This window comes from Xyrauchen texanus, chromosome 12 (genome assembly GCF_025860055.1).
Source record: "Xyrauchen texanus isolate HMW12.3.18 chromosome 12, RBS_HiC_50CHRs, whole genome shotgun sequence".
Lineage (NCBI taxonomy): Eukaryota > Metazoa > Chordata > Actinopteri > Cypriniformes > Catostomidae > Xyrauchen > Xyrauchen texanus.
The window spans coordinates 13,056,332-13,083,557 of NC_068287.1; the positions used below are offsets into that span (position 1 = coordinate 13,056,332).

The 27,226-nt window shown below is 38.0% G+C and overlaps 3 protein-coding genes across 4 annotated transcripts in view; all 3 read left to right on the forward strand.

Moving 5' to 3' along the window:
* The first annotated feature begins 3,543 nt into the window (after positions 1-3,543).
* On the forward strand, positions 3,544-6,004 carry pgls (6-phosphogluconolactonase). Its single transcript, XM_052139893.1, has 6 exons — positions 3,544-3,631; positions 4,079-4,351; positions 4,699-4,806; positions 4,909-5,010; positions 5,145-5,285; positions 5,478-6,004. The coding sequence occupies exons 2-6, from the start codon at positions 4,085-4,087 to the stop codon at positions 5,622-5,624; spliced, it is 765 nt and encodes a 254-aa protein (XP_051995853.1). The 5' UTR covers positions 3,544-3,631; positions 4,079-4,084; the 3' UTR covers positions 5,625-6,004.
* Positions 6,005-10,095: 4,091 nt separating this feature from the next.
* colgalt1a (collagen beta(1-O)galactosyltransferase 1a) lies at positions 10,096-24,115 on the forward strand. Its single transcript, XM_052139463.1, has 12 exons — positions 10,096-10,469; positions 16,959-17,069; positions 17,168-17,285; positions 20,779-20,913; positions 20,999-21,203; positions 21,315-21,434; positions 21,554-21,630; positions 21,717-21,823; positions 21,909-22,041; positions 22,294-22,421; positions 22,511-22,717; positions 23,586-24,115. Exons 1-12 carry the CDS (start codon positions 10,249-10,251, stop codon positions 23,851-23,853), a joined length of 1,830 nt encoding a protein of 609 aa, XP_051995423.1. The 5' UTR covers positions 10,096-10,248; the 3' UTR covers positions 23,854-24,115.
* Positions 24,116-26,261: 2,146 nt separating this feature from the next.
* gmip (GEM interacting protein) overlaps positions 26,262-27,226 on the forward strand; it is a 33,375-nt gene continuing 32,410 nt past the window's right edge. For both annotated transcript variants that reach the window (XR_007971807.1, XM_052140187.1), the window contains exon 1: positions 26,262-26,503. Coding sequence is in view for 1 of the 2 variants with exons in the window: in XM_052140187.1 (XP_051996147.1) it covers positions 26,455-26,503 (49 nt within the window). In the remaining variant the exon portion in view is untranslated. The remainder of the gene's footprint in view (positions 26,504-27,226) is intronic.

Sequence of the window (27,226 nt, forward strand, 5' to 3'; positions counted from 1 at the left end):
AAATAAAAGTATTCTACACAGTGTTCATCTTCACACCTAGGATTTTGTGTTTTCTTGCTACTGTTGCTTGAATGTGTTTGTTTTATCCAAATAAAGTGCACTAGCACTATCTAATGAAATGGAGCAGCTAGGATTTTATATAAATGTATAAAAGGCCTTGCCATTTAATAAAACCTTGAACAACATAATTTTGCATAAACTTTACAGGTGCACTTTTGAATATGACATCTTGGACTGACACCTAGCGGTGTGGATGCAGCATTCAAACTCAATAGTTTTCCATTACCAGTTTAATTGTGGAAATTCACTACTCAGAATCAACAATGAATAATTTAATCCATGAGTGAAAGTGTCCATTAATATTGCGGTTAATGATAATGATAACTGCTGTTCAGCAGTGACGTCAATTTGTAATCACTGTCTATTAGAGTAGTATTTGGCTGGTCATGTGATCCTAACGTAACAATTCATTCTTTAGATGTATTTTAATTTTTTTAAATGAGTAACAAATTACTGAGTGCACCTTTAATAGCATTCTTATATATATAGACAAATTGGTTTGTGATTTTAATTTTTTTAATAATATTATGTATACATTTTTTTTTTAAACAAATTAAAATCACAAACCAATTTGTCAAAATCTAGATACCCCTGCCACAAATAAGGTAACATTTTGATCAAACAAAAAGAACAATTAACATTAAAATTATTTGGGGGCCTGGGTAGCTCAGCGAGTATTGACCCTGAATACCACCCCTGAAGTTCGTATCCTGGGCGTGCTAAATGACTCCAGCCAGGTCTCCTAAGCAACCAAATTGGCCCGGTTGCTAGGGAGTCAGATGGGGTAACCTACTCGTGGTTGCTATAATGTGGTTCTCGGTGGGGCAAGTGTTGAGTTGTGCGTGGATTCCAATCTCAGTTGCCTTCGTGTCTGAGACTGTCAATCTGCACATCTTATCACATGGCTTGTTGAGTGCGTTACTGCGGAGACATGCATGTGGAGAGGCTTCATGCTGTTGTTCGCGGTAACGCGCTCAACAAGCCATGTGATAAGATGCGTGGATTGACGGTCTCAGACGTGAAGGCAACTGAGATTTGTCCTACACAACCATGAGGACTTAGAGCACATTGGGAATTGGGCATTCCAAAATGGGGAGAATTGGGAAGAACAATAATAAAAATAAATCTATAAAAACATTAAAATCCTTCTCAAGAGTGCCAAGAAAAATCTTTGTATTGTAAAATGTATGTGTGACGTATGAGGTAATAATAACCCCATCACCCACCTAGCCCAATAAGGTATCAAATAAAATGCTCTGATTTATATCATATTTTTTTACATGACAACGTTCCAAGAGTTCTGATATACAGTCCAACAGAACTGGGGTGCTTCACTATAGTATAACTCTGATTCTCTGTGTATGTGACTTTCCAAATATTTTTGGAGATTTTGATTCTTTGTTCATTTTGATTTCATTCACTGATTCGATCAGTGACCATTTCTGGAGATTGCATATTTATGTCAGTAGGTGGCGACAATTAAGTAACAACTTTTATGCTATGGGATTCAATGGCTGTGTCTGAAAACTGGAAAATGCTGCCTTCAAAGGCTGAAGATGGAGGTTGGAAGGGATCAAAGCACGTCCAAATCCAATGTTCGCGTCACATCCTGTCTACTGAGATAGCTTGATCTGATCGATTTTTGAAGGCAGCATAGATGTATCCCATAGATATTCTCTGCCTTAAGAAAATGAAAGAAAATGGCAGCCGAAGAGGCAGTTGACAGACAGTTTGTATAAATGTCATTTTTTTCACTTTTTTAGAACTTTTGATTCCATTTCTAGTGAGACATTAGTAATATAGTTTTAAATATACACTTGGTTATCGCCAAAACTCTTTTGATTTTGTTCTAGATTAATCGTTCTTTGTGGTTCGGTTGGACTGAATGAATGCTGGTATCCTAGCAAAGATGTGATTTAGTGCTTCATTTGAAGCCTATCTGAAAGCAGTCTCTCAAAGGTACCTTCCTACACAAACGCTGTCTGTTAAGTCACTGAATGTTAGGTCAGTGAGGCAACAAGACAGCTACCTGAGGACACAGACGATTCAGTAAACGAGAACAATTCATTCACTTAAACCTTGTGCAACCTTCAGGGTATTTTTGTCTTTTTCATTGTGTTAATGCCAACGCATTTTGTGTGTGTGTGTGTGTGTGTGTGTGTGTGTGTGTGTGTGTGTGTGTGTATGTGTGAGCGTGTATTTATCACTTTGTGGGGACCAAATGTCCCCATAAGGATAGTAAAACCCGAAATTTTTGACCTTGTGGGGACATTTTGTCGGTCCCCATGAGGAAAACAGCTTATAAATCATACTAAATTATGTTTTTTGAAAATGTAAAAATGCAGAAAGTTTTCTGTGAGGGTTAGGTTTAGGGGTAGGGTTAGGTTTATGGGATAGAATATAAAGTTTGTACAGTATAAAAACCATTATGTCTATGGAAAGTCCCCATAAAACATGGAAACACAACATGTGTGTGTGTGTGTGTGTGTGTGAGCGTGTATTTATCACTTTGTGGGGACCAAATGTCCCCATAAGGATAGTAAAACCTGAAATTTTTGACCTTGTGGGGACATTTTGTTGGTCCCCATGAGGAAAACAGCTTATAAATCATACTAAATTATGTTTTTTGAAAATGTAAAAATGCAGAATGTTTTCTGTGAGGGTTAGGTTTAGGGGTAGGGTTAGGTTTATGGGATAGAATATAAAGTTTGTACAGTATAAAAACCATTATGTCTATGGAAAGTCCCCATAAAACATGGAAACACAACATGTGTGTGTGTGTGTGTGTGTGTGTGTGTGTGTGTGTGTGTGTGTGTGTGTGTGTGTGTGTGTGTGTGTGTGTGTGTGTGTGTAAACCAAACTGCCATTTAAATGGTTAAAATCCTGAAAATTAATTAATATTCGGTAATTATGATCAGGACTAATATTGGTTAAAAAAATCTAAGTCAGCGAAAGTGGAAAATAATATTAATATATAATATTTTTAAGGCAATTATTTGACACTGACATTTTTGTCCTCTAAGGACTTTTGAGTAACTTTTTTAAATCGACACACAAGGGTTAATAGATTAGTTCAACATTAATATTATTTAATTGTTTGTTGAACTGTTGTGTAAAAGCAGTATCACACAAGCAAGAGTGCTGTTGTTCAAATATATCTGCACAACTATCTATATTATATTCTATATTCACTAAATATTACATCCGCGAAGAATATTAAATATAAATATTATATATTATATTAACTGTAAATATAGCCCATATAATGTGAAATATAGGCTACTGAAAGGGCAAATCAGGCACGAAAACGTATCATGTGGTTAAAAGATCAAATTTTCAGACCAAAATATGCTTGCGATTCAGTTGTCATATGACAGATAATCTCTGACTCAGAAATCCGCGAACTATTTATAATACAGATTATTTACAGAAAAGAGGCTTTAAACGACGTAGAACTACATTACCCAGAATGCAACAGTTCTCTGCGATGATTGGATGTTGGTCAGATCGCATGAGGAACGCAAGGCGAGAGTAAAGGCAATTTCACTCCTGATCTAAATAAGAAAACACGGTGAGTGACAGCAATGTTGCCGTCAGTTTATTGTAGTTGACATGTTTTTGTTATGTGCTTTAAAACCCGTGTTTATTGGTAGCCTTTGACTCACATTCGGATACAGTACTTCCTCGATTCATTTGAGTTCATCAAACCTACATTGCCCAGACAAACAAACGTAAAGTGCAAATAGTTCCGAACACAAATTTTCCAATTGTACAGGCAAACATAATTTACACTATATAGCTTATTTAGGACAGTTAACTGTTGCTCATTATTCAATTCTGTCAATCAAACCACCTCCCTTTTTTAATGTTAATGCCAATACTGTTGAAATCATTGTTTTTATGTATAAATAATACCTAAGTTGACTCCCAATGCAACAGTGACCCTTGAACCCATATTGATTGCATACTGTAATTCTTAACTGATTGGTATAATCAAAATACGCCTCTCATATTTCAGTGATCAATGTCAGGACGAAGAGTGGTGGTTTTCCCCTCAGCGGCAGAGCTCGGGACCACTCTGGCCCAACTAGTGTCTTCTCGAGCTCAGAAAGCTCTTCACGATGGGGGAAGTTCCTTTTCTCTGGGCCTTTCTGGAGGGAGTTTGGTGACCATCCTCAGTAAGGAGCTGCCTGCTGTAGCAAACCTGGACTGCAGCGGTTGGCTCATTGGGTTCTGTGATGAGAGGCTTGTTCCATTCAACCATCCAGAGAGCACTTACGGATTATACAAGGTAACTGTGTGCATGCCCATCTTGTAGAGTGGCAGTCTTCAACCATTAAAGGGATAGTTTACACAATTTAAATTTGGTCATCATTTATTCACCCTCATGTTCCAAATCAATAAGACTTTCTTATTTTCTCTGTGGAACACAAAAGGAGAATGTTATGGGATGTCAACATTCTTCAACATTACTCTTCTATTGTATTCTGCAGAAGAAATTATGTTTTGAATGACATGAGGGTGAATAAATGATGACCACATTTTAATTTTTGGGTTAACTAACCCTGTAAGACCTGTAGAGATCTTTCAATAATGCACTTATATTGAATTGCACTGATTGCTTTTTGTGTCTCACAGAATCATCTGTTCGATAAAATCAACATTCCAGAGGAAAGAATCTTGGCAATAGATCCTTCTTTACCTGCACAAGAATGTGCTGATGATTACGCTGGCAAACTCAGTAAGGTGTGATTTCAATGTTTTAAAACATTATTATTATTTAGAAATTGCATTAAATCATATGACCTTTTTTAGATATTAACCGTGACTGAATTTTTGTCTTTGTAGGCTTTAAGTACAGAGCAAATTCCGGTTTTTGACATGCTCTTGCTAGGCATGGGACCAGATGGACACACCTGCTCACTTTTTCCAGATCATCCATTATTACAGGTATTTGATCCCCCATTATCCCCCTCTATGGCTAATTAGCCTGATTAGGGGCCGGGTGTGCGGAATCATGACCCGGCCCCACACTCCGCCCTGCCACAATTACATAGTACTGTTGAATCATGTTTTTTCTATAGGAAACCCAGAGGACAGTGGCCCCTATCACCGATTCTCCAAAACCACCCCCTCAACGTGTTACCTTGACATTACCTGTGGTCAATGCTGCTCGGTGTGTAGTTTTTGTGTCAACTGGGGGCAGCAAAGCTCCAGTACTCAAAGTAAGCAAACTGTCCTACTTTAGGTTAGCATATTTTAAGTTTTTTTTCCCCACTGAAATTATTAAAAATAATTAGGCCAATTGTTCATTTAAAAATGCTCTACAGTGTTCAGTGTTACATTTTACCTTAAATATATTGATATTCTTACTGCTTTTAGATTTTATTTCAGTTTTTCTTTCTGTATCTTTATAGGAAGTATTAGAGGGTGGAGAAGACCATGTGCTTCCAGCAGCTCTTGTCTCACCCAGACAGGGAGAACTCTTCTGGCTATTGGATGAGCCAGCTGCTGCTTCCCTCACTTCTCAGGTGGAGAGGCCAGGTCCTGGGGCTAAACTCTGAATGCAGGAGACCAAACTTGTAGAAACACTGTGTCTAGGATTCCTATGAAGTCCTTAGGTGTCAGGCGTCATCTTATCTTCACATTGCTTAAAAAAATACAAAGTAACTAAACCATAGTTGATGCAGTTACTTTTATTATTCTAAAACCATCACTGATTAAGTCAGAGTCTTTGTCAGTTTATTAAGACATTGGTGGCTAATACCAAGTGACCACAGTTGTATCGTTTAACAATAACTCTAGTAGCTATTGTATAATATTTTGGTGGAAACAATGTTCAATAATTATGCTAATTTTTTGTTATGAAGACCTGTGTCCGGGAAATGATATCTGTAAAAACAAAACAATGCAGTATGCCCACATATCTGAATAAAGAGTTGATATCCAGTTTTTAGTGTTCCACTTTCATTTTATTTTAATGTTTCGTGTGAACCTTAGGTCACTGAAGGTGGCAAGAATTGCATTCCCTGAACCAATAAGTTTTAACATCCTGCATTCATTTGTATGAATGTTAGGAATAATTAACAAAAATAGCTGTCAAATGATTGCACTTATTTTATGATGTTATATATAAACATAATTTAATTTGCTTTCAGTGTGCAGCCATGGTGGTATAAAGTTAACTGGTGTAAAATATGAGTAACACGTTATAATAACCTTTCTTCCATTCATTTGAATGCCCACTACCTGACAGAATCACACTTGTCTCTGTGACAGTATATATATATATATATATATATATATACACTCACCTAAAGGATTATTAGGAACACCTGTTCAATTTCTCATTAATGCAATTATCTAATCAACCAATCACATGGCAGTTGCTTCAATGCATTTAGGGGTGTGGTCCTGGTCAAGACAATCTCCTGAACTCCAAACTGAATGTCAGAATGGGAAAGAAAGGTGATTTAAGCAATTTTGAGCGTGGCATGGTTGTTGGTGCCAGACGGGCCGGTCTGAGTATTTCACAATCTGCTCAGTTACTGGGATTTTCACGCTACAACCATTTCTAGGGTTTACAAAGAATGGTGTGAAAAGGGAAAAACATCCAGTATGCGGCAGTCCTGTGGGCTGAAAATGCCTTGTTGATGCTAGAGGTCAGAGGAGAATGGGCCGACTGATTCAAGCTGATAGAAGAGCAACTTTGCCTGAAATAACCACTCGTTACAACCGAGGTATGCAGCAAAGCATTTGTGAAGCCACAACACGCACAACCTTGAGGCGGATGGGCTACAACAGCAGAAGACCCCACCAGGTACCACTCATCTCCACTACAAATAGGAAAAAGAGGCTACAATTTGCAAGAGCTCACCAAAATTGGACAGTTGAAGACTGGAAAAATGTTGCCTGGTCTGATGAGTCTCGATTTCTGTTGAGACATTCAGATGGTAGAGTCAGAATTTGGCGTAAACAGAATGAGAACATGGATCCATCATGCCTTGTTACCACTGTGCAGGCTGGTGGTGGTGGTGGTGGTGTAATGATGTTTTCTTGGCACACTTTAGGCCCCTTAGTGCCAATTGGGCATCGTTTAAATGCCACGGCCTACCTGAGCATTGTTTCTGACCATGTCCATCCCTTTATGGCCACCATGTACCCATCCTCTGATGGCTACTTCCAGCAGGATAATGCACCATGTCACAAAGCTCGAATCATTTCAAATTGGTTTCTTGAACATGACAATGAGTTCACTGTACTAAAATGGCCCCCACAGTCACCAGATCTCAACCCAATAGAGCATCTTTGGGATGTGGTGGAACGGGAGCTTCGTGCCCTGTATGTGCATCCCACAAATCTCCATCAACTGCAAAATGCTATCCTATCAATATGGGCCAACATTTCTAAAGAATGCTTTCAGCACCTTGTTGAATCAATGCCACGTAGAATTAAGGCAGTTCTGAAGGCGAAAGGGGGTCAAACACAGTATTAGTATGGTGTTCCTAATAATCCTTTAGGTGAGTGTATATATATATATATATATATAGGCACTTAAGGTGTTTCACAAAAACATTTGTTTTAAGGTGGTTATTTATATCTTCAGCTTTATAGATACATACATTTTATACTCCCAAACATTACTTTTGCAAATAGAAAAGATTAGAATAGAAAAACAAGGTGCTCTGCAACAGATGTCATGGCGCCCACTGAACATTGTGTCAGTCTGGGAATACGTGAAGAGACCGAAGCAATTGAGACAGCCTAAAGAGTTTGAAGAACTGTGACGAATTCTCCAAGAAGCTTGGATCATCCGATCTGCCATCAACCAAGAAAAACTGTCAAGGTGTACCTAGGAGAATTGGTGCTGTTTTGAAGGCAAAGGTGGCAACACCAAATATTGATAAATGAAAACTATTTATGTCATTATTTTTGAAGACATCCTCACTATGCAACATTTTTCACAAGTGCCTAAAACTTTTGCACAGTACTATATATATATATATATATATATATATACAGTACTGGTCAAAAGTTTTGAAACACTTGACTGAAATGTTTCTCATGATCTTAAATATCTTTCGATCTGAAGGTGTATGCATAAATGTTTGAAATTAGTTTTGTAGACAAAAATATAATTGTTTCACCTTATTAATTTATTTCATTATAAAACTTACATTTTATGAAATTGATGACTTGGACCAAATAATAAAGATAATCAGCCAATAAGTGCCCAACATAGATGGGAACTCCTTCAATACTGTTTAAAAAACATCCCAGGGTGATACCTCAAGAAGTTGGTTAAGAAAATGTCAAGAGTTCATGTCTGCAAATTCTAGGCAAAGGGTGACTATACTTTGTGTGTGTGTGTGTGTGTGTGTGTGTGTGTGTGCGCGCGCGTGCGCGCATACTTAACCCTTTAAGCGTTTTCTCTCCCATAAAAAACATATAACGCATGTTTGCTTAAAGGGATAGTCCATCCCAAAATGAAAATTCTCTCATCATTTATTCACCCTCGTGCCATCCCAGATGTGTATGACTTTCTTTCTTCTGCAGAACACAAACATTTAAGAAGAATATTTCAGCGCTGTCCTTACAATGCAAGTGAATGATGAACCAGAACTTTGAAGCTCCAAAAAGTAGATCAAGTCAGCATAAACATAACTCATAATCTATGTCTTGAGAAGCGATCCAGTTGGTTTTGGTTGAGATCAGACTTAAATATAACTTTTAACTGTACATCTTGATAGCAGTCTCATTGGCGATCATGATTTTAAAGCTTGATTAAACTACCTATAGCACCATCTGCTCTGCATATGGGTCAAGAACTAGGAAGTGTAATCGATCTTGATCAATTGATCATGCCTAGAGACTGCAATAGCAAGATGTACAGTGAAAACTGAGTTATATTTTGGTCTGTTCTCACCCAAAATCGCTTATATTGCTTCTGAAGACATGGATTTAACCACTGGAGTCTGAGTGATTATGTTTATGCTGCCTTAATGTGCGTTTTGGAGATTAAATATGTTTGTCACTTGCGTTATTGTGAGTAGCTTACCTACAGAGTTTAGATATTCTTCTAAAAATCTTTGTATGTGTTCTGCAGAAGAAAGAATGTCACACACATCTGGGATGGCCTGAGGGTGAGTAAATTATGAAAGAATTTTCATTTTGGGGTGAACTATCCCTTTAACGTACTTAGACAGTGAGCATGGGAGACCACATTTATTTATTCTCTTTTTAGCACATTTTAAAATAAAGCTTTAAAAAGTGGAAAGAACTGGCATAATGTGCTTATTTACAGGGAAGAAAATATTTAACAGAAACATAATGTCTTCATTTGTATGACAAAAGATAGTGTTTATTTAAAGTGAAGACTGAGAGAAAATAGATTCTCCCTGGTTGTTGTATTAGTGCATTAATAATGCCCATTAATTAATGCAGTGAATCGTATTAAATTGTGGCACATTTATCCTTCCTTTAAATATTCGATTATGCATTGTGTCATGTATACTTGGACAGACAGATAAAGACTGTAGCTCGACAATAACGGCACTTATGAAGATACTGATTGTAAACAAACTAAAAAACAAAACAATAAACTAACCTTATCGCGGCCCGCGCGTTTTAGCCAATAGGAGGCTGCTTTCTGTTAATCTCAAACAAAAATGTGAGATTTAGGAAATGTATTAAACAATCAGTGTTTTGTGTTTCCGTTTGGTGTCTCTAGTGGCGCTGAAATCGCTTATTGCAGCTTTAATGATGATTCACAAAGTTAGAAAATGTGATTAATTTGTTTTCATAAAATATTCACATGTAATGTACAATAACTAATCTGTTATAAAGATATAATGTAATGTTATTTTATATTAAAAACAATTGTTAAATAATTATTAATGAAATCTAGTAATTATAAAGTGTCCCCTAATATTCTCAGTTTGCAGATTTCCGTTCAGCGGAATATTAAAGGGCCCCTCCCCTTTAAACGTCAGCGTATCATCGCCTTTAATTCCTTCACTCCGCTCAGAACTGCAGCGTTGTCATTGCAGGCTGTTTATAGTCGGCGGAATTATTTAAACTGAAGTTACGGCTTTTTAACTTTCTGCTAACTCAGTTAGGAAAGGGTGTAACTGTGCAATATTGCTGCACGAGATCGTATGCCTGTTTTTAAGGAGTCCGCCCTGTACAATGTTCCAGGTAGTTTTGATTTTGTCGGTGCTATTGTCCTGTCTGATGAGTATTGGTCCAGTTCAAGGATACTTCCATGAAGAACGCTGGAGCCCGGAATCTTCTGTATTATCTCCACGAGTAATGATCGCTCTCATCTGCCGCAACGCTCAACACTCTTTGCCACATTTCCTCGGAACTATTGAACGGCTGAATTACCCCAAGGACCGAATTGCTCTTTGGTAAGCGAGTGAAGCCGCAGAGCTGCTCTATTGACGTGTTCATTTCCGTGACGTCATAATTTTAGAATCTCATAATACGTCATAAAGCAAGTAGAGCGAACGTCCATGTTGACGTGTTTTTATCTGCCTTTTCTTTATGATATGCAGAGAGTGTGATCAATGGAGACGCATTAGATGGTTCCATTTCATAATTCTCTTTGTTGACAAAGAAACTAAATTCAAATGTATCATGAAACCGAAATCACATGTGTGTATGAAGGTTTGCTGGGGTCTGTGAACATTGTTTTCCAGCAGCTTGGTCTATGGGCAAACTGAACAAATGGGAGTGGCTTCCATCATAGCTAGCTCAGATTGTGTTCGGTTCAGCTCTCTCATCCCTGCCAAGACTGAATTTTCCTTTAAAGCTGTCATTGTCCTGAGCAGTGAATGGAGATCTCTGTTGAAAAGGTGTCAATTGTATGGCAAGCCAATTGTGCTTTTCTGCATTCAGGGTTACTCGTTGTAATTGTATTTTTACTGGAAATATTTCAATTAGAGAGCTCTACAATACATTTTCTGCTAGTAAGAACTCCAATTACAGAGCTCTGTAATGACATTGTTACTAGTAAGAATGCAATTGCAGAGCTCTACAATTGATTTACAGAGCTCTACAATGGCATTTTGCTAATAAAAACCTCCAATTAAAGTGATCTACAATAAAAAAAAAAAATTGTACTAGTAAGAATTGTAATTACAGAGCTCTGTAATGATATTGTTACTAGTGAGAATGCAATTGCAGAGCTCTACACTTGAATTACAGAGCTCTGCAATTGCCTTTTTACTGGTAACAATTCCAATTACAGAGCCCTACAATTGCGTTATTACTAGTAAATACTTGTATTCATTAGATGCCTAATGTTGAGCTGTGGTGCTCATGCTAGCAATGTGGGTTTGAGTCCAGCTTGCAACATTTAGTTTCTTATTCTCTGTGTACTTTCCCAATGAATGCAAGTTTTTTCCCCATATATCTTTTTACTTTATTTTATTTTATTTATCCCCTTTTCTCCCCAATTTGGAATGCCCAATTCCCACTACTTAGTAGGTCATCCTGGTGGCACGTTTACTCACCTCAATCCGGGTGGCGGAGGACAAGTCTCAGTTGCCTCTGATTCTGAGAGTGTCAATCCACGCATCCAGAGACTCTGCATGTGGAGGCTCATGCTATAATCTAAATTAAGTGGTTTTTATTCAAGTCATAAATATTATGTAATGTAAAATGACTGTATTTATATACCTACACTGTTACACCAACAAAGTTAGTGAATTTTAAGAGTCAGATCAGGTAGAAATAGCTCTTTAAGGTAACAACTGCGCATGTTCACTTTTTACAAGGTTGTCAGGTTCTATTATCAATCATTGCTGCACATTCACAGAGGGGAACCCTGTTTTTGGTCCACCTCTGAAACCTCATTTATTAGTTTATTAAAGGAATAGTTCATCCAAATATGAAAATTCTTACCTTCATGCCATCCCAGATGTGTATGACTTTCTTTCTTCTGCTGAACACAAATGAAACAGCTCTGTAGGTACTCACAATGATGCAAGTGACCAAAATGTTGTATCTCCAAAAAGCACATAAAGTCAGCATAAAAGTAATCCATCAGATTCCAGTGGTATAAACATTCAGCGCATTTACATGCACGTTCTTACACTGATTATGCTTAATAAGCTGACAACGTGTGTGGTCATGTAAATGCAATAAACATTGTTTCTTCATCTGTGTAAGGTCATAAACAGAGTGAGAATAAACCAGTCGACACGGGTAGATTTTTGCCCATTATGCTGATTTCGCATGGCATGTAAACACTTCTCCCGGTGTACTGACTGGCTTATGAATGAATGAATGAACATTACATTTATGTAGCGCTTTTCTGACACTAAACCCAAAGTGCTTTAAACAGTGAAGAGGGGACTCTCCTCAACCACCACCAGTGTGCAGCATCCAATAGGATGTTGAGACGGCAGCCATAATGTGCCAGTATGCTCACCCACACAAGCTATTGGTGGAGAGGAGAGAGGACAGTTATAGAGCCAATTAATGCATGGGGATTATTAGGAGGCCATGCTTGAGTAGGGCCAAAGGGGAGAATTTGGCCAGGATACCAGGGATTTTTAATGACCACAGAGTGTCAGGACCTGGGTCCTCCTCCGAAGGACGGTGCCTTTTTTGCAGTATAGTGTCAACATCAATATACTGGGTCATAAGGACCCACATAGACCACAGAGTGAGCACCCCCTGCTGGACTTCCTGATACCCCTTATCCAATGTGTTTAGCGCATGACTCTTCCTGGTTTTACTGTACATCAAATGTTGAGAATAGTGAGATTATTTCAAATCTCATGTAAACATGTTTTTCTTGCTTTGTCAGATTTTTTATATAACCGTATTGGTGTGCATATAAACATGCTCAATGTCTTCTGAAGCAATCCAGATGGGTTTGGGTGGGAACAGACCAAAAAACAAGTCCTTATTCACTGTACATCTTGCCATTGCATTCTTTAGGCACAAGCTTGATTACACTTCCTAGTGCTTGACGCATGTGTAAAGCGCTAGATGGTGCTATAGGAAGTATAATCAAGCTTGAAATCTTGATTTCATTGGAGACTACTGTTGTTAAGATTTATAGTGAAAAAGGACTTATATTTTGGTCTGTTCTCATCCAAAACTGACTGGATCGCTTCAGAAGACATTGATTAAACCACTGGAATCATATAAATTACTTTTATGCTGACTTGATCTACTTATTGGAGCTTAAAAGGCCTGGTCACCATTCACTTGCATTATATGGACCTACAAAGCTGAGATATTCTTCTAAATATCATAGTTCGTGTTGAGCAGAAGAAAGAAAGTCATACACTTCTGGGATGGCACGAGGGTGAGTAAATGATGAGATAATCCCTTGAGTGAACTATTCCTTTTATGCAGTGTCACCCCAAGAAATATATCTTTTTTAAAAATACAATTCCATAAACCAGTCTGTAGTGTAGGAGTTTATGACATAGTTGTTGGGTTCTCAAGAGCCTGTGTGATATTTGAACCCTGTTTGGAGTTGTACTACTGACCATCACAGCTGTGCTTTTTCACTCTCTACTATCCTGTCTTCAACACTAGTAAGACTGGTGAGGTCATGCTGTTATGAGATACTCTGTTCATGGCATGCTAAGACATAGCCAATGAAAAGTGAGACACGTGGTCTGCTCCGTTCCTTCAGCAGAGTGGGGTATCGGTTTACTAAAACTAACTCTGATAACTTGCTATTACTTTGCAGTTTCACTTATTTGCTGCTTCCCTTTTTAGTGTTGTGTTGTTGTGAGGAAGTAGAATTAAAATGAGAACTTATGTGTGTTTCTTCATGTATTTTATTTGTTGCATTTGGTGTTTGTGCTATCAGACCCGGCAGAACAGTCTAAATATTTTGTGACGAGGAGGTTTTCTGATTAACACTTTTATTGATTCAGACACATGAAACAGAAAAGAAAACATATATACACCGAATCAACTTTTAACCCCCATAATTCCCTTTCACCCTCCCAATCCCCAACACTACCCTGACCCCCAGCAAACATTCCTGTGGTCCAACTTGAGAATACACACAAAATAAAAAAAATTATATATAAAAAACAAATACAATTTTTTTTAATCGCACACATTTAAAACTACATTTCCCATCCCCAAGAGCCCTCCAAATATGCCAAATTTCGGACCCATTTTCCATTAAACAATTCCAAGTTTCCCTGCCTTCTATATGACATTTCATTGAAAGCCGCCATCCTGCCCATTTCTATGTACCGTTCCCGAAATGAGGGTGCTCCAGCCGACCTCCATCCCCAAAGGATGGTCTGCCTGCCGATCAATATTTTCTATTTGTATCCCTTATATTAATGACCACCCCATCGCCTTAAATACAGATTCTGGGACAAAATGAAATTTGAGTGTCCAATACGTCACACATAAAACTCTGAACCCTCAACCAAAAATCTTGGATCTTAACACTACCAAAAACATGGGTTGTCTGATTGGCATTGCCAGCAGGTGGGTGTGTCTTTAAGACCAAGCCTATTCAATCTAGAGGGGGTCCAATTGAATCTATGTAAAATCTTAAATTGCATAAGGTGCACCCTTGCATCTCTAGATATAGACTTGATGTTTTTTTTTAATCCTAGTCCACACTCCCTCCTCCAATACCAAGTTTAAATCTTTCTCCCATAGTCTCTTGAAAGAAGTTGAAGCTCTGTCCCCCAGACTCTGAATTAGCAGGGAGTAATACACTGATGCCTCATGGCCTTTTCCAAAAGCAGTAATCATCAGTAATTTATCTGCTGCTTTAGGGTGGTGTATGCTACTCCCAAAAATAGTATAAAGCAGGTGGTGCCATCTGGTCTCCTCCATGGTTATCTCAGAATCAAGATAATTTTTGCTCAGTCTTCAGTTTATGAAGTTCTAATGGTTCCACAAAGTTTATAATATCTTCATCAGTAGACAAAGACGTCGAACTATAGAGATCAAGATAGAATTCTTTAAAAGCATTATTAATATTAAATATAGGTAATAGGTAAAAGACTCTCTCTGCTTTATAAATCTAGCCAAAAGCTTCCCTGCTTTGTCCCCTGATTCAAAGTATGACTGTCTTGCCCTGAATAGCCAAAACTCCACATTCCCCAACAAAAGAGTATTATATCTTGAGGCCATTAGACAACATTCGCTACTTCAGCTCTGCCTCTGCACTTTTAATATTCCCTTCCCATGAGTTCTTGTGCTTTGTATTTTTTGGTGAATGAGGCATACTGTATGATCTGACCCTTAAGAACCAACTTAAGTGCCTCCCAAGCCACGCCCACAGAGGATACTACACTGATTTCAGCCTTTAACATTTGTTGGAATTCAGGATTTTGCAAAAGGGATACATTAAAGAGGCAACTATATGATTTATGTGTATGTGGCAACACCTCTAAACACACCAGGGCGTGATCTGAGACTAAAATGTTTCTAATTGAGCAATCAACAACAGATGAAATGAGGGACTTAGATATAAAAAAAATCTATTCTAGAGTAAATCTTATGGACTGAAGAAAAATATTGTATAGTCCCTACCAGACGGGTTCAAAAGTCTTCAAATATCTGTAAGACCAAGATTTTACACATCCTGTGAAGCGTCAATGTTGCTCTAGGGGGCTTACACAGTTTTGCTTCACTATGATCAAGAACTGAGTCAATCAAAAGATTAAAGTCTCCTTCCAATATTATATCATGAGGGGGTCCAGCGGCTTGCAACATCCCTTCAAGATCAATAAAAAAAGCCCTGATCATCAACATTAGGTGCATAAATATTAGCCGAAATAAGACTTTGTCCCTGAATTTCAACTAAAACAATAATGACTCTTCCTAATTTATCTTTACTCTGTTTGAGACATTTGAATTGTAGATGTTTATTTATCAAAGACTCCCCTGCTCTTACTCGAGCCAGCACTATAAAAAAAAATGCCCACCCCATATCTTTCCACATTTTTCAGCTTCCTGTGGGGAAAGGTGCGTTTCTTGAAGAAACAGTCCATGAACGCCTACGAGAAACTCTGCGACAACTTTCCCGTCTGATTGCTCAAGTCCGATGTTTCTATACAAATTTTGTGAGACAGAATTACATAGCAAAAGATAATTTATAAAACAAACTCCAGCCAATAGGCAGAATAAACACAAACAGCATGTAGCTTCATCCATATAAGTGTCTTAAAGATGTATTATTCTACAAAATAATACCATCCGCTTGGCGGAACCAGCAAAAAAAAAAGAGCATGTAGATTCTTCAGACAGTGAAATGAATGTTCAGTGTGCCGGTTCATTCGGCTGCAACATAAAAGCAAATTACTTACTCACTCTAATGACTTTGTCTGAAATATTCCACAAAATAAACTCTAGCCAATAGGTGGAATAAGCACAAAGAGTGTGTAGATTAATTCACAAAACTGTCCCGAATGTGTGTTGCTCTATAAAATAAACTCCAGCCAATAGGCAGAACAAGTGCAAAAAGAGCATGCAGAATTTTCAAACAGTCAAGCAGATGTTCAGTGAGCCAGCCCACCCGGCGGCAACGTAAGCACCACAACACGACCCACTCCATTGACTTTAAGAAGGACATCGCTTGCTGTGGGCATGTGAATTTTTTAAAGGGAATTTATAAATAAATTTGAGAGGGGAGGATTTTCATTAAATCTGCATCGTTGTATGGACAAGAGAAGCTTTGAGGGGGTGTAAATTACAAAATATCCATTTTGGGGTGATTATACTTTGTGCTCGGACAAGTAATCATATAAGCTTGAGCTTGTGAATTGTCATGTAATCTTCAGTTTGGTGAGATATTGTTTTGTGTGCCACTGTAGAAATTAAGGTACCCAGTATGAGCACAGTTTGTACCCACTGCAAAACACAATATGTTTCTATTTCTTTACTGACAGGGTAGCAACCGACCACAATATTGACAACACGACATACCTACTGCAAGACTGGCTCATCAATGTACAGAAACTCTACCATAATGTGGAATGGAGGCCAAAGGAGCAACCAAGGTTTGCAGTGTTTCTTCACTTGTGTTATGGAGCTACTTTATTTTTGCAATTCCTTTTAGTGTTAGGTATTAAGTATTTAATTTCTCTTCCCTACTCAGTGCATATTTTGAGGAGGAAGGACCAAAGCAGTGGACGAATGAGCGCTATGCCTACGTAATGAGACTGCGTCAGGCAGCACTTGAGTCTGCAAGAGAGATGTGGGCAGACTATCTCATGGTGAGATTCTTACAGATAGTATATTTTTTACTGTTAGATTATTACAGACGGAGTGTAGAAATGTTTATGTCACAGTGGTAGAGATTGGAGGTGACCCAATATTATACCTGTCCATATTATTTATCAGAACCACAAATCTTCAAATTGTTAATTAGAACTGCTTTGTTGGTGGTATATTTGGGTCCATTGTGCAGCCAGCAGTTAGATGGATTTAAAGGAAATTTGGTCACTACAATTTAGAGTAATGATTGTACTCATAGGACATTTACACACTGCAACTAAATACAGTCTCCTTTGAGGGCTTAATCCTGTTTTATACAGAGTTGTACAAATAAATTTTCTCTAGAAGATTACCTATATGAAAAATCTAGAGTTCTGACAAACTTGCCGCAAATTTCCCACTCAATATTTTCACATGCAAATGAGCTTGTGATTCACCACAAAGGTTTGCCAGAAGTTTGCAGCTCTTCACCGGTAGTGGTGCACCTTCAGCAAAGCTTTGGCGACAATGAAGATTTTGCAGCAGGTTTTTTTCAGAACTCTCGATTTTTTGTAAGGGTATAGATAGAGGTGTAGATTCTGGGGAGAATGGGGGGAGGTAACCCCCCCTAATTTTTTATGGGTATAAATGGGCATAACCCTCCTTATAACATGGGTAAATGCGTCAAGCTGCAACTGAGACTTGTCCTCCGCAACCCGGATTGATGTGAGTAACCGTGCCACCATGAGAATTGGGCATTCCAAATTGGGGAGAAAGGGGATAAATATATATTTTTTTAAAGTAATGATTACTTTGCCCCTGACAGATTGGTTCTTTCAAAACCATCTTCTCCACTTTTCCAAACTGCATGGACCCTGATAATTGCTGCTTGTATAATATGAAATGTTCCCACCGTCGGAGCAAATCAAGCTTGATGTACCATTTTGATGCATAAGGGGTAGTCAGCAATCCAGCTGCACAAGCAATGCCTATCGTCATACCAACAAGCAGGCAGCACACCCTTTCACAGATGCACATTTGCACTCTAAAGACCACGGTATACACCACATCCACCACAACCACCACATCCTCACACGGTTCTACACCAGCACTGTAGAGAGCATCCTGACTGGCTGCATCACCGCCTGGTACGGCAATAGCACCGCGTACAACTGCAAAGCCCTGCAAAGGGTGGTGCGAACTGCCAGGAACATCATCGGAGGTGAGCTTCCCTCCCTCCAGGACATATACACCAGGCGGTGTGTGAAAAAAGCTCGGAGGATCATCAGAGACTCCAGTCACCCAAGTCATGGGCTGTTCTCACTGCTACCATCAGGCAGGCGGTATCGCAGCATCAGGACCCGCACCAGCCGACTACATGATAGCTTTTTCCCCAAGCAATCAGACTGTTGAACTCTTGATCTATCAGGATCAATAATTAGCACTGCACTTTATTAATCTATAATCTCACACTGGACTGTCAACATATTCTCCTCAATACAACTGCTATATATATATATATACACATATATATTTCATATACTCCCACTTATTGTATTGTATTGTATATTCTGTTCTATATTCTGCATTGTATATAATTATTGTGTTGTGTAAGTATGTGTACATCTGATTTGTAAATTGTTTTGTGTAAGTATGTGTACATTTGATATGTAAATTGTTTTGTGTAAGTATGTTGTTTATTGTAATTGGTATATGTCTCGTCACTGTCATGACTGCTATGTTGCTCGGAACTGCACACAAGAATTTCACCTACTGTTGCACTTGTGTACATGGTAGTGTGACAATAAAGTGATTTGATTTGATTTGATTTGATTTGATTTTATACTTCCAATTTGACACGAACGCACAGCGTCTGCATGCAGTCAAACGCGAGCCTGTCAAAGGACACCATATACCTGTGTGTGTGTATACACAGGCAATTAGCGCACGCGCACTATAACTGCAATGAGACACTGGACTTTCTCTTCAGGAGTTTAGACCCATAAAGAATTCTTTATATTCCTTCAGACTCAGATTATACAAATGCATGTATCTCCAGACCTCCTCACATCACACGTGCTCTTGACTTGCACACACTCTGTTTTTACCTTCATCTCCTGATGTGTAGCATCTTCTGCATTTCTTCGTGATAGCAACAGCTAAATTTTGAGTGTTGCCACCTTGTGGACCCACTAATAAGCGCAAATAACTCCATGCTCATGTATGTTCTGCACGCTCAAAGACAAAAATCTAGCTGCACGCATTCAGTGCTTGAGCACTCTTCTGATGACAAGATTTGCGTCACTTCCCGAAGTATACTTTGGGCTAAATTGTTCGTGTTCACTGGCTTGTGGTGAGTGAAGCGGGCATTTTCAATTAATTCCAATGAGAATCCACCTCGTGAGCATGACGCTCGACTCCCATTGGAATGAATAGACACTCCACTCACTCCACTCACCAGGCGCCAGTGGAACCGTATGGTAAAATTACAAATTATACTCGGTCAGACACGAAATGCAAGCTGTCTGCATATCGAAATTTAGTCATCAGCAGAGTGCTCGAGCACTGATCACGTGTGACCTGATTTGTCTAACCACACATATTCTGAACATGCAGAATGCGCATGCAAAAACGCGTGCAACTTTGAAAAAGTTTTTCAAAGTTTCAAACTACATTTAATTTAGCAAATTGTCCTAAAAGCACACTCCAAAAGATACCAACAATTAAAAATAGAGCAAATGGAAGTAGGCCAGTAATATGGTTATGTTCAATAATATGGTAATAAAACTTAATTTATTATAAGACTTTTTAAGACTTTTTTGCATTCTCTAAATGCATTACTTGTCTGTTGCCACAATATATGTACAGTATATGCTTTTATGTATTTAAATTCTCTGAATAAGGACGATTATTGTACGTTATACTTATAATTTAAACTACTATATTCAAAATTACCTTTATTTGTGGGCCTTTCCCAGTAAATATTGAAATGCCATTAATAATCTGCACATCATGTAATTCATTTGATTTAAAAACATTATCGATTGACAGCCCTAATTATTAACTGAAACATCCTCTAACATAACATCTATTTCTTTACACTTAATAACCACATTGGCTTCTTTTTGGATGTAATTTTTTAACTCCAAAAATGCTTGTGCTTTAGGACAATCCCAAAATAAATGTTTAAGTCTCAGGGGCAAGCCTCCACGTTTCTTGTTTACTACCACAAGACAAAAATGTTTCATCACTATGTCAACTTTCACGAGGGGTAGTAAAAGTGACTGCTATGTACACACACAGATCGATAATTTAGGGGATTTCCACATTTAAATGCAGTTGTCTCTCCAAAAACTTTGCAGTGTGCACATGGCCTCATTTTAATCTCAGAGAACCCAGAAAAAAAATGTTTTGTTTTCAGAAGCAAGCTAAAGTTACTTATTTTAACTGAAAGACCTACATATACAGTATATAAATGCACCAATAATTCAATTATAATTTAAAAACTTTCAGATGATAGATTGTGATAATCTCCTGACCAACCGAGATGTCTTATGGAAATTAATAAAGGAGAACAAGACCATTGTGGCACCAATGATGGAATCTCGTGCTGCGTATTCAAACTTCTGGTGTGGAATGACATCTCAGGTATATCGATAATGGATATCTCTATGTTTATAACACTTTCAACACAATATGAATGTATTGACGAGTTTATATTCAACTTCTATAGGGCTACTATAAGCGAACACCTGCCTACATCCCCATGCGTAAGGCATTGCGCAAGGGCTGTTTTGCAGTTCCCATGGTGCACTCAACTTTCCTGGTAGACCTGCGGAAAGAGGCTTCCAGACTGCTGGCATTTCACCCGCCACATCCAGACTACACCTGGGCCTTTGATGACATTATAGTCTTTGCCTTTTCAGCCCGCATGGCAGGTATGTTCTTCTCTGAGCAGGACCTAGTTTCGTTAGTAATGTTTTCAGCTTGTGGGGCATCATACGGTATGAGGGAAAAGCCTTTTATTTGCATTCTCTGTGTTTCTTCAGAGGTCCAGATGTTTGTTTGTAACAAGGAAATTTATGGACATCTCCCAGTGCCTCTTCGTGCTCACAGCACTCTGCAGGACGAGGCAGACAGCTTCATTCATACTTTACTGGAGATCAATGGTACATTTCCCAAACCGTTTGACTTTTTTGAAGGGACAAAAAAGAGATGTTAGGCACAATTCTAGCCTCAGTCAATATTTTAAATATAACCACCTCTTTAAATCTCGAATAATTTATAGTGCGAAATCCTCCAGTTGAGCCGTCCAGATACTTGCCCAAACCTGTCAAAAATCCAGACAAAATGGGTTTTGATGAGGTAACGTTGTCTGTAAATTATACATAACAGTGTGACTCCTATTATCAATGTGTTATTTGTGTAAACACTGTGTACCGTACTGGTAGGTGTTTATGATCAACCTGAAGCGGCGGGCCGACCGTCGTGAGCGAATGCTTGAAGCGTTGAGAGAGCAGGAGATTGACTGCAAGATTACTGCTGCTGTTGATGGCAAGTAAGTTCACTTCTATTACCTTCAAACCATGCAACATTCATTTCTGGGACAAAACTTTTGCTCACAGCCTCTCCTTTTTCACCAGAGCTATGAATGTCAGTGAGATCAATGATATGGGAATCCACATGCTGCCCGGCTACAGTGACCCTTACCACGGCAGGCCTCTTACAAGAGGAGAGCTGGGCTGTTTCCTGTCCCACTATAACATATGGAAAGAGGTCAGGCACGGATCCAAACTGATATTTCTCGGTTACATATCCTAGTGAAGTGCCTCGTTGTCGAGCATCTAAACAGGGCAGTTACCATTTAAGGCAGCATCCAAACTAATATAGCCAATTTGGAGATGTCTTCATAGGCAGCCACAAATAGGTCTTGATAGGCAGCTCTCTATGTCTTGGAACAGACTGTGCATAGATTAAAGGTTTGTGTCAGGATCTGACTCTTTGATCTATATGTGCTTTGAAACACAGATTGTAGACAGAGGCCTGAAGACTTCACTGGTACTTGAAGATGATTTGCGGTTTGAAATTTTCTTCAAACGGCGCCTGCAGAATCTGATGCATGAGGTGGAGAGTAAGGGTCTTGACTGGGACCTCATGTGAGTTGATATTTTTGACTCAGTTACTAAAGGTTTACATACAGATGAAAGATTTGTTCTTATTGTTTATTGTTTGTCAACTCCTTTAGATATATTGGGAGGAAGAGGATGCAAGTGGACCGGCCTGAAAAAGCAGTATCAAACATTCGCAACTTGGTGGAGGCGGATTATTCCTACTGGACGCTGGGTTACATGATGTCATTACAAGGAGCCACAAAGCTCCTCAAAGCAGAACCACTCAGTAAAATGTTACCTGTGGATGAGTTCCTTCCTGTTATGTTTAATAAGCATCCTGTGTAAGTACAAAAAATGTGGGAAATCCTCCATATATACCATACATTTTGTTATTATTAATTTATTGTAACTTGTTAGTGGTGCTTGCTATATTCCTATTGGGCATTAGGGTTTTTCAGTGCTGCATTTAAAAGCTATTACTCTTCTACGCAATTGGATTAAAAAAATAATAATAATAATTTGCCTGGCGGATGATAAAATGGGCAACAACAACAAAATAGAATTGTATTGAAGGACCCTACCCATATCTAGTGACCACAATATAATACAGTAGATATTTAAGACTCCGGTGAAGTTACGGTGATGTTCTTTTTCGCTCAGAGCTAGAAAGAAGTTCGAAACAGCTGAGCATGCTGCTGTAAGAGGCGTTTAGAGGAGCATGTATATATGAAGACGTATAGGACTACACATACAAGATGAAATAATATGACATTAATAGATGACATTGAATAGATTCTGCATGAGATCAGTAAAAGAAGCTGTTTTAATCATTTGATGATGATTTAAAGTAAGATATATGCAGTAGATAATGTATAATTTGTCAGGTTTACATTCTGCATTCCTGGCGCTAATGCTGTTAGGGCTCTTTTCAATTGACCCACCTAGAACACCCTAGCAACTGCAAAGAAACGTGCTAACAACCACTCAGAACATCCTAGCAATTGCATAGTAAAATGGTTATAAAAAAACACTAACATAATGTTAGCAACCACATCACAATATCCTGGCAACCATTTAAAAATTTCTAGCATCGTGGTGGAAAGTTTGGCATGGCAAGCACCACTCACATTTTCTTTAGAAAATGTCAGAATCTAGTTATTAATTAGTTTTTGCATTTGTCTCATAACATTCACATCCCAATCTTCTCAGATCGGATTACATGGAGCAGTTTCAAATGAGGGACCTGAAAGCATTTTCAGCGGAGCCCTTGCTGGTGTTCCCTACACACTACACTGGCGAACAGGGCTACATCAGCGACACAGAAACCTCCACAGTGTGGGACAATGAGAAAATAAGCACAGACTGGGACAGGAAGCGCTCGGGTAAGACGCAAGAACAGGCTGAGATCAGCACAGAGGCCCAGAACTCTAATGTGCTCCAGTCTCCACTGGACAGAACAGCACGGGAAGAACTGTGAGAGACACTTGTTCCAGAGACAATACAGTCTCAGTTTTTCAATCATTTTAACTGGGACGATGTGGAGTGCTCCACCTTATAAGTGCTATTTTACTGACCAAAAGTGGCCTTTGAAAATAATTTTTTTATCATGTTTTACTAAACAATTGTATTTTTGTGCTTGAGTGCTTGTGCCTTTATTTGTAGATTATCAAATCAGTAACATAGGCCTGATTTGTCTGTTCATCATCATGTTCTGTGACCCCAATAAAGGTGCCATGTGTTTTTAGAACAGTTTATGAGCGCAGTCATTTTTTCCTTATAAGTAAATCAAGAACATTTCCAGGTCACATTTCACCCCAAATTCAAAAGAAAGAAATACAAAATACATTTTTGCTTAAAGAAAATGAAGCCTGGTTTAAGGACTGTTACATTTTTTTGACATTGTGACTTTTTTATGACAGTTATTATTTGCCCACCCAATTCTTTTTACAATAATTAAAAAAAAAAATAAATAAATGTCACAATGCAAAAAAATCCTAATGGTACTACTGTACAAAAAGATTAGATTTTCTTTATGCAAAATATATTTAAACTTTTTATGATTTTGATTTGGGGGTGTTGTTTCTTTTAGCCCTTGATACTATTACCCCCTTCAGATTTAGGCTGCAACTTCCGTTCATCAAAGTCTTATTCTGTGGTTTTTCTGTCATATCATCAAAGCAGCAATTAAATGTCTAAACACATTCCACATAGCAATATTTCAGACTATTGATAATCACTGCTTTGCTTTTTTGACACAGAATAGTACAGTAGTCCTAATATTTGACAAAAATGTCTAATATAATTATTAATAACTAATATAATTCACAGAGTCTTGCATATATTAGCTTGAATTGTACTGTGGTACCAGCACTGTTTTAGGTGTTAATCACACTGTCATGCAACTCTGACTGCATGTCACCAATTGTACCTTACAAATATGAAGAATGGTTCAAACATTTTTCTCTTAAAGAAATATCAAGTCTATTTTTGTTTTCTGAAAGGTTTGACTGGTCATGTGATCTCAACATGGCAGCTCCCATATGCGGACCCTCTCCATGTAGAATCAAACTGCTTTTATAAGGTTAAGGATATGACCGAATTCTTCATTTTAATGTGAGTGCTCACCATTTGATATATATGTTTAAAAATTACAATTGATTTCTTTATGAGTAAAACTTTTTTTAATGAGGACAAAATTAAAGTACACCATTAAATGTGGGTTATATGTGATTTATTATTCTGTTAGAACAGTTGAAATACATGCTATTAAATAATATTTATCTCATTGGATGGCATCTAACCAGTTTTAAAAATATAATAAACCATTGTGAAACCAGTGTATAAGATAGAGGACCATGTGACTACTGCTTTTAAGTGTAGCTCTCAATTTATTGTAAAATTAGTTTACAAGCATCAGATATGTCAATTATAATGTTATTATATTTCCTTGTTTTTTATGTATCAATTTCAGTTTAAATGTAATTTATTACAGCTGACAGTTACATGAGACATAAAGGTATGCCAAGTTTGAAAATCCATGTAGAGATATCCTGATCATCCGAAGAGACATTGCTGTGGGATGGACACATTTTTTGGAGCAGTTTAATGTACCAAATCTCTAACCTTAATTCTGTCTCCTGTCAATTTGTTAAGACTCTGTTGACCTCCTCAATAGATGAACAAGGGTGTTGAATTAATATTATACTGTGTCAAATAACTAAGCCACATGAGTCAGCCATCAGCGAGTTATGTTGCATAAGAACTACAATGACTTTCCTGTCTCAAACCATAATCAGTCAGAAGGGAGCACTGCAATGACGTTTAATGTCATTGGATGAATGCAATAACTGATTTCAATGCCATTTACTAAGACTTAAAGTCTGTTCAGTCATTATTTACTCACCGTCATCTTGTTTCAAACCTGACAAACCTTCATATGACTTCCTTTTATTCGTGGAACACAAAGGAGATGTTATGCAAAATGACAGCCTTATTCACTTTGGCATTTTTGGAAAAAGAGCAATGTGAACACTCTTCAAAAATGTTCTTCTCATGTTCCACAGAAAAATAAATTCATACAGCTTTGTAACAACATCAATAACTGAATGAATGTAAACAGAATTTGTTTTATTGGCTGAACTAACCCTTTCAAGACTTTTCATTGCATAAATAGTTATAATATTGCATAAAACATCCTGTTTTTGAATGATCTAATCACAGAAGAAGGAAAAAAGTAAGACAGCGACATATAGCGACACAATCTGTCTCGCTCTAGCAGAAGTTTGTGGTGTAAGGTGTGTCTGCGAGTGATAGTGAGACACACTTCCTCTTCATCTGATGGTAAAAGAACATTGGCCAACCTCCACTTTAGAGGAAGAGAAGTGGTGCTATGACAGAATTGAAGGCAGAGTTATGTCTTCATGTCCTGTGTCAATGTCCGATGAAAGTTGATGGCTGACCCAATCTGGCTGGGTCTTAGGCAAGTTCTGATCAAATCATCTTATGTGGGGTGGATGGAGTAACTGCTGAATGACGAGAAGGTCTGGTCTAGTCTGGTGGTTCTTCAATAGAGAACTAGATGGAGGACACATCAGAGACTGCACAGTTGAGGCAACCCAAAATTCAAGGTGAGTTCTAACAGACTTTGAGAGCAACCTAAAGCATGCAAAGTACATCGGTAGACTTGCATACAAGTCATCATTTGTGATGTTGGGACCAGTCTCGGATAAAGTGTGCCATAGCTTTCTGCTAAATATTTGCAATTTAATAGTTATTATAGTTTTTCTTCTTCTGTGTGTGTGTGTGTGTGTGTGTGTGTGTGTGTGTGTGTGTGTGTGTGTGCGTGCATTGGTGTGTTTGTGTCGCATGCAATGATCTCGCAGTCAGTGCATGATGAGAGCACTTCCTGTCAAATCCATTTAGAAATAAATTCTGATTGTATTTCTGTGCATATATACTGTATATATATATATATGCCTATAAAAAGCTTTCTTTTTTCTTATTAAGTAACATATTACAAAACCTATATTAGAAAGATTAAATCTTTATAACGTTTTTATTAAGTACATTTGGATTAAGTAAATTATGTGGAAATAAGCAACCTAAATAGGACCCCCTTGGATGGAAGTCACATGCACTGTGGTTTCCATATTGTGATTGCTGTGGTTCTTCACATTAATGCATCGCAACTATACTGCAATATTACATGGCATACAACATTTTAGAATGTATTAGAATGGGAATGAAAATAATAGTATGTAATAATTGTGTGTTGTTCCATTCTTAAAATGGCTTTGACTTCCGGGAGTAAAATTTGCAAAGCAAAATAAGGATGAACATAGAATGTCTCC

Bases quoted from the DNA above. Each gene is read 5' to 3' on its own strand.
- pgls (XM_052139893.1), top strand. From the start codon at position 4,085: ATGTCAGGACGAAGAGTGGTGGTTTTCCCCTCAGCGGCAGAGCTCGGG. The intron at 4,807-4,908 runs GTGTGATTTCAA...TTGTCTTTGTAG, and splicing joins ACGCTGGCAAACTCAGTAAG to GCTTTAAGTACAGAGCAAAT. The intron at 5,011-5,144 runs GTATTTGATCCC...TTTTTTCTATAG, and splicing joins CAGATCATCCATTATTACAG to GAAACCCAGAGGACAGTGGC.
- colgalt1a (XM_052139463.1), top strand. From the start codon at position 10,249: ATGTTCCAGGTAGTTTTGATTTTGTCGGTGCTATTGTCCTGTCTGATG. The intron at 17,070-17,167 runs GTTTGCAGTGTT...TTCCCTACTCAG, and splicing joins AGGCCAAAGGAGCAACCAAG to TGCATATTTTGAGGAGGAAG. The intron at 21,435-21,553 runs GTACATTTCCCA...AATAATTTATAG, and splicing joins TACTTTACTGGAGATCAATG to TGCGAAATCCTCCAGTTGAG.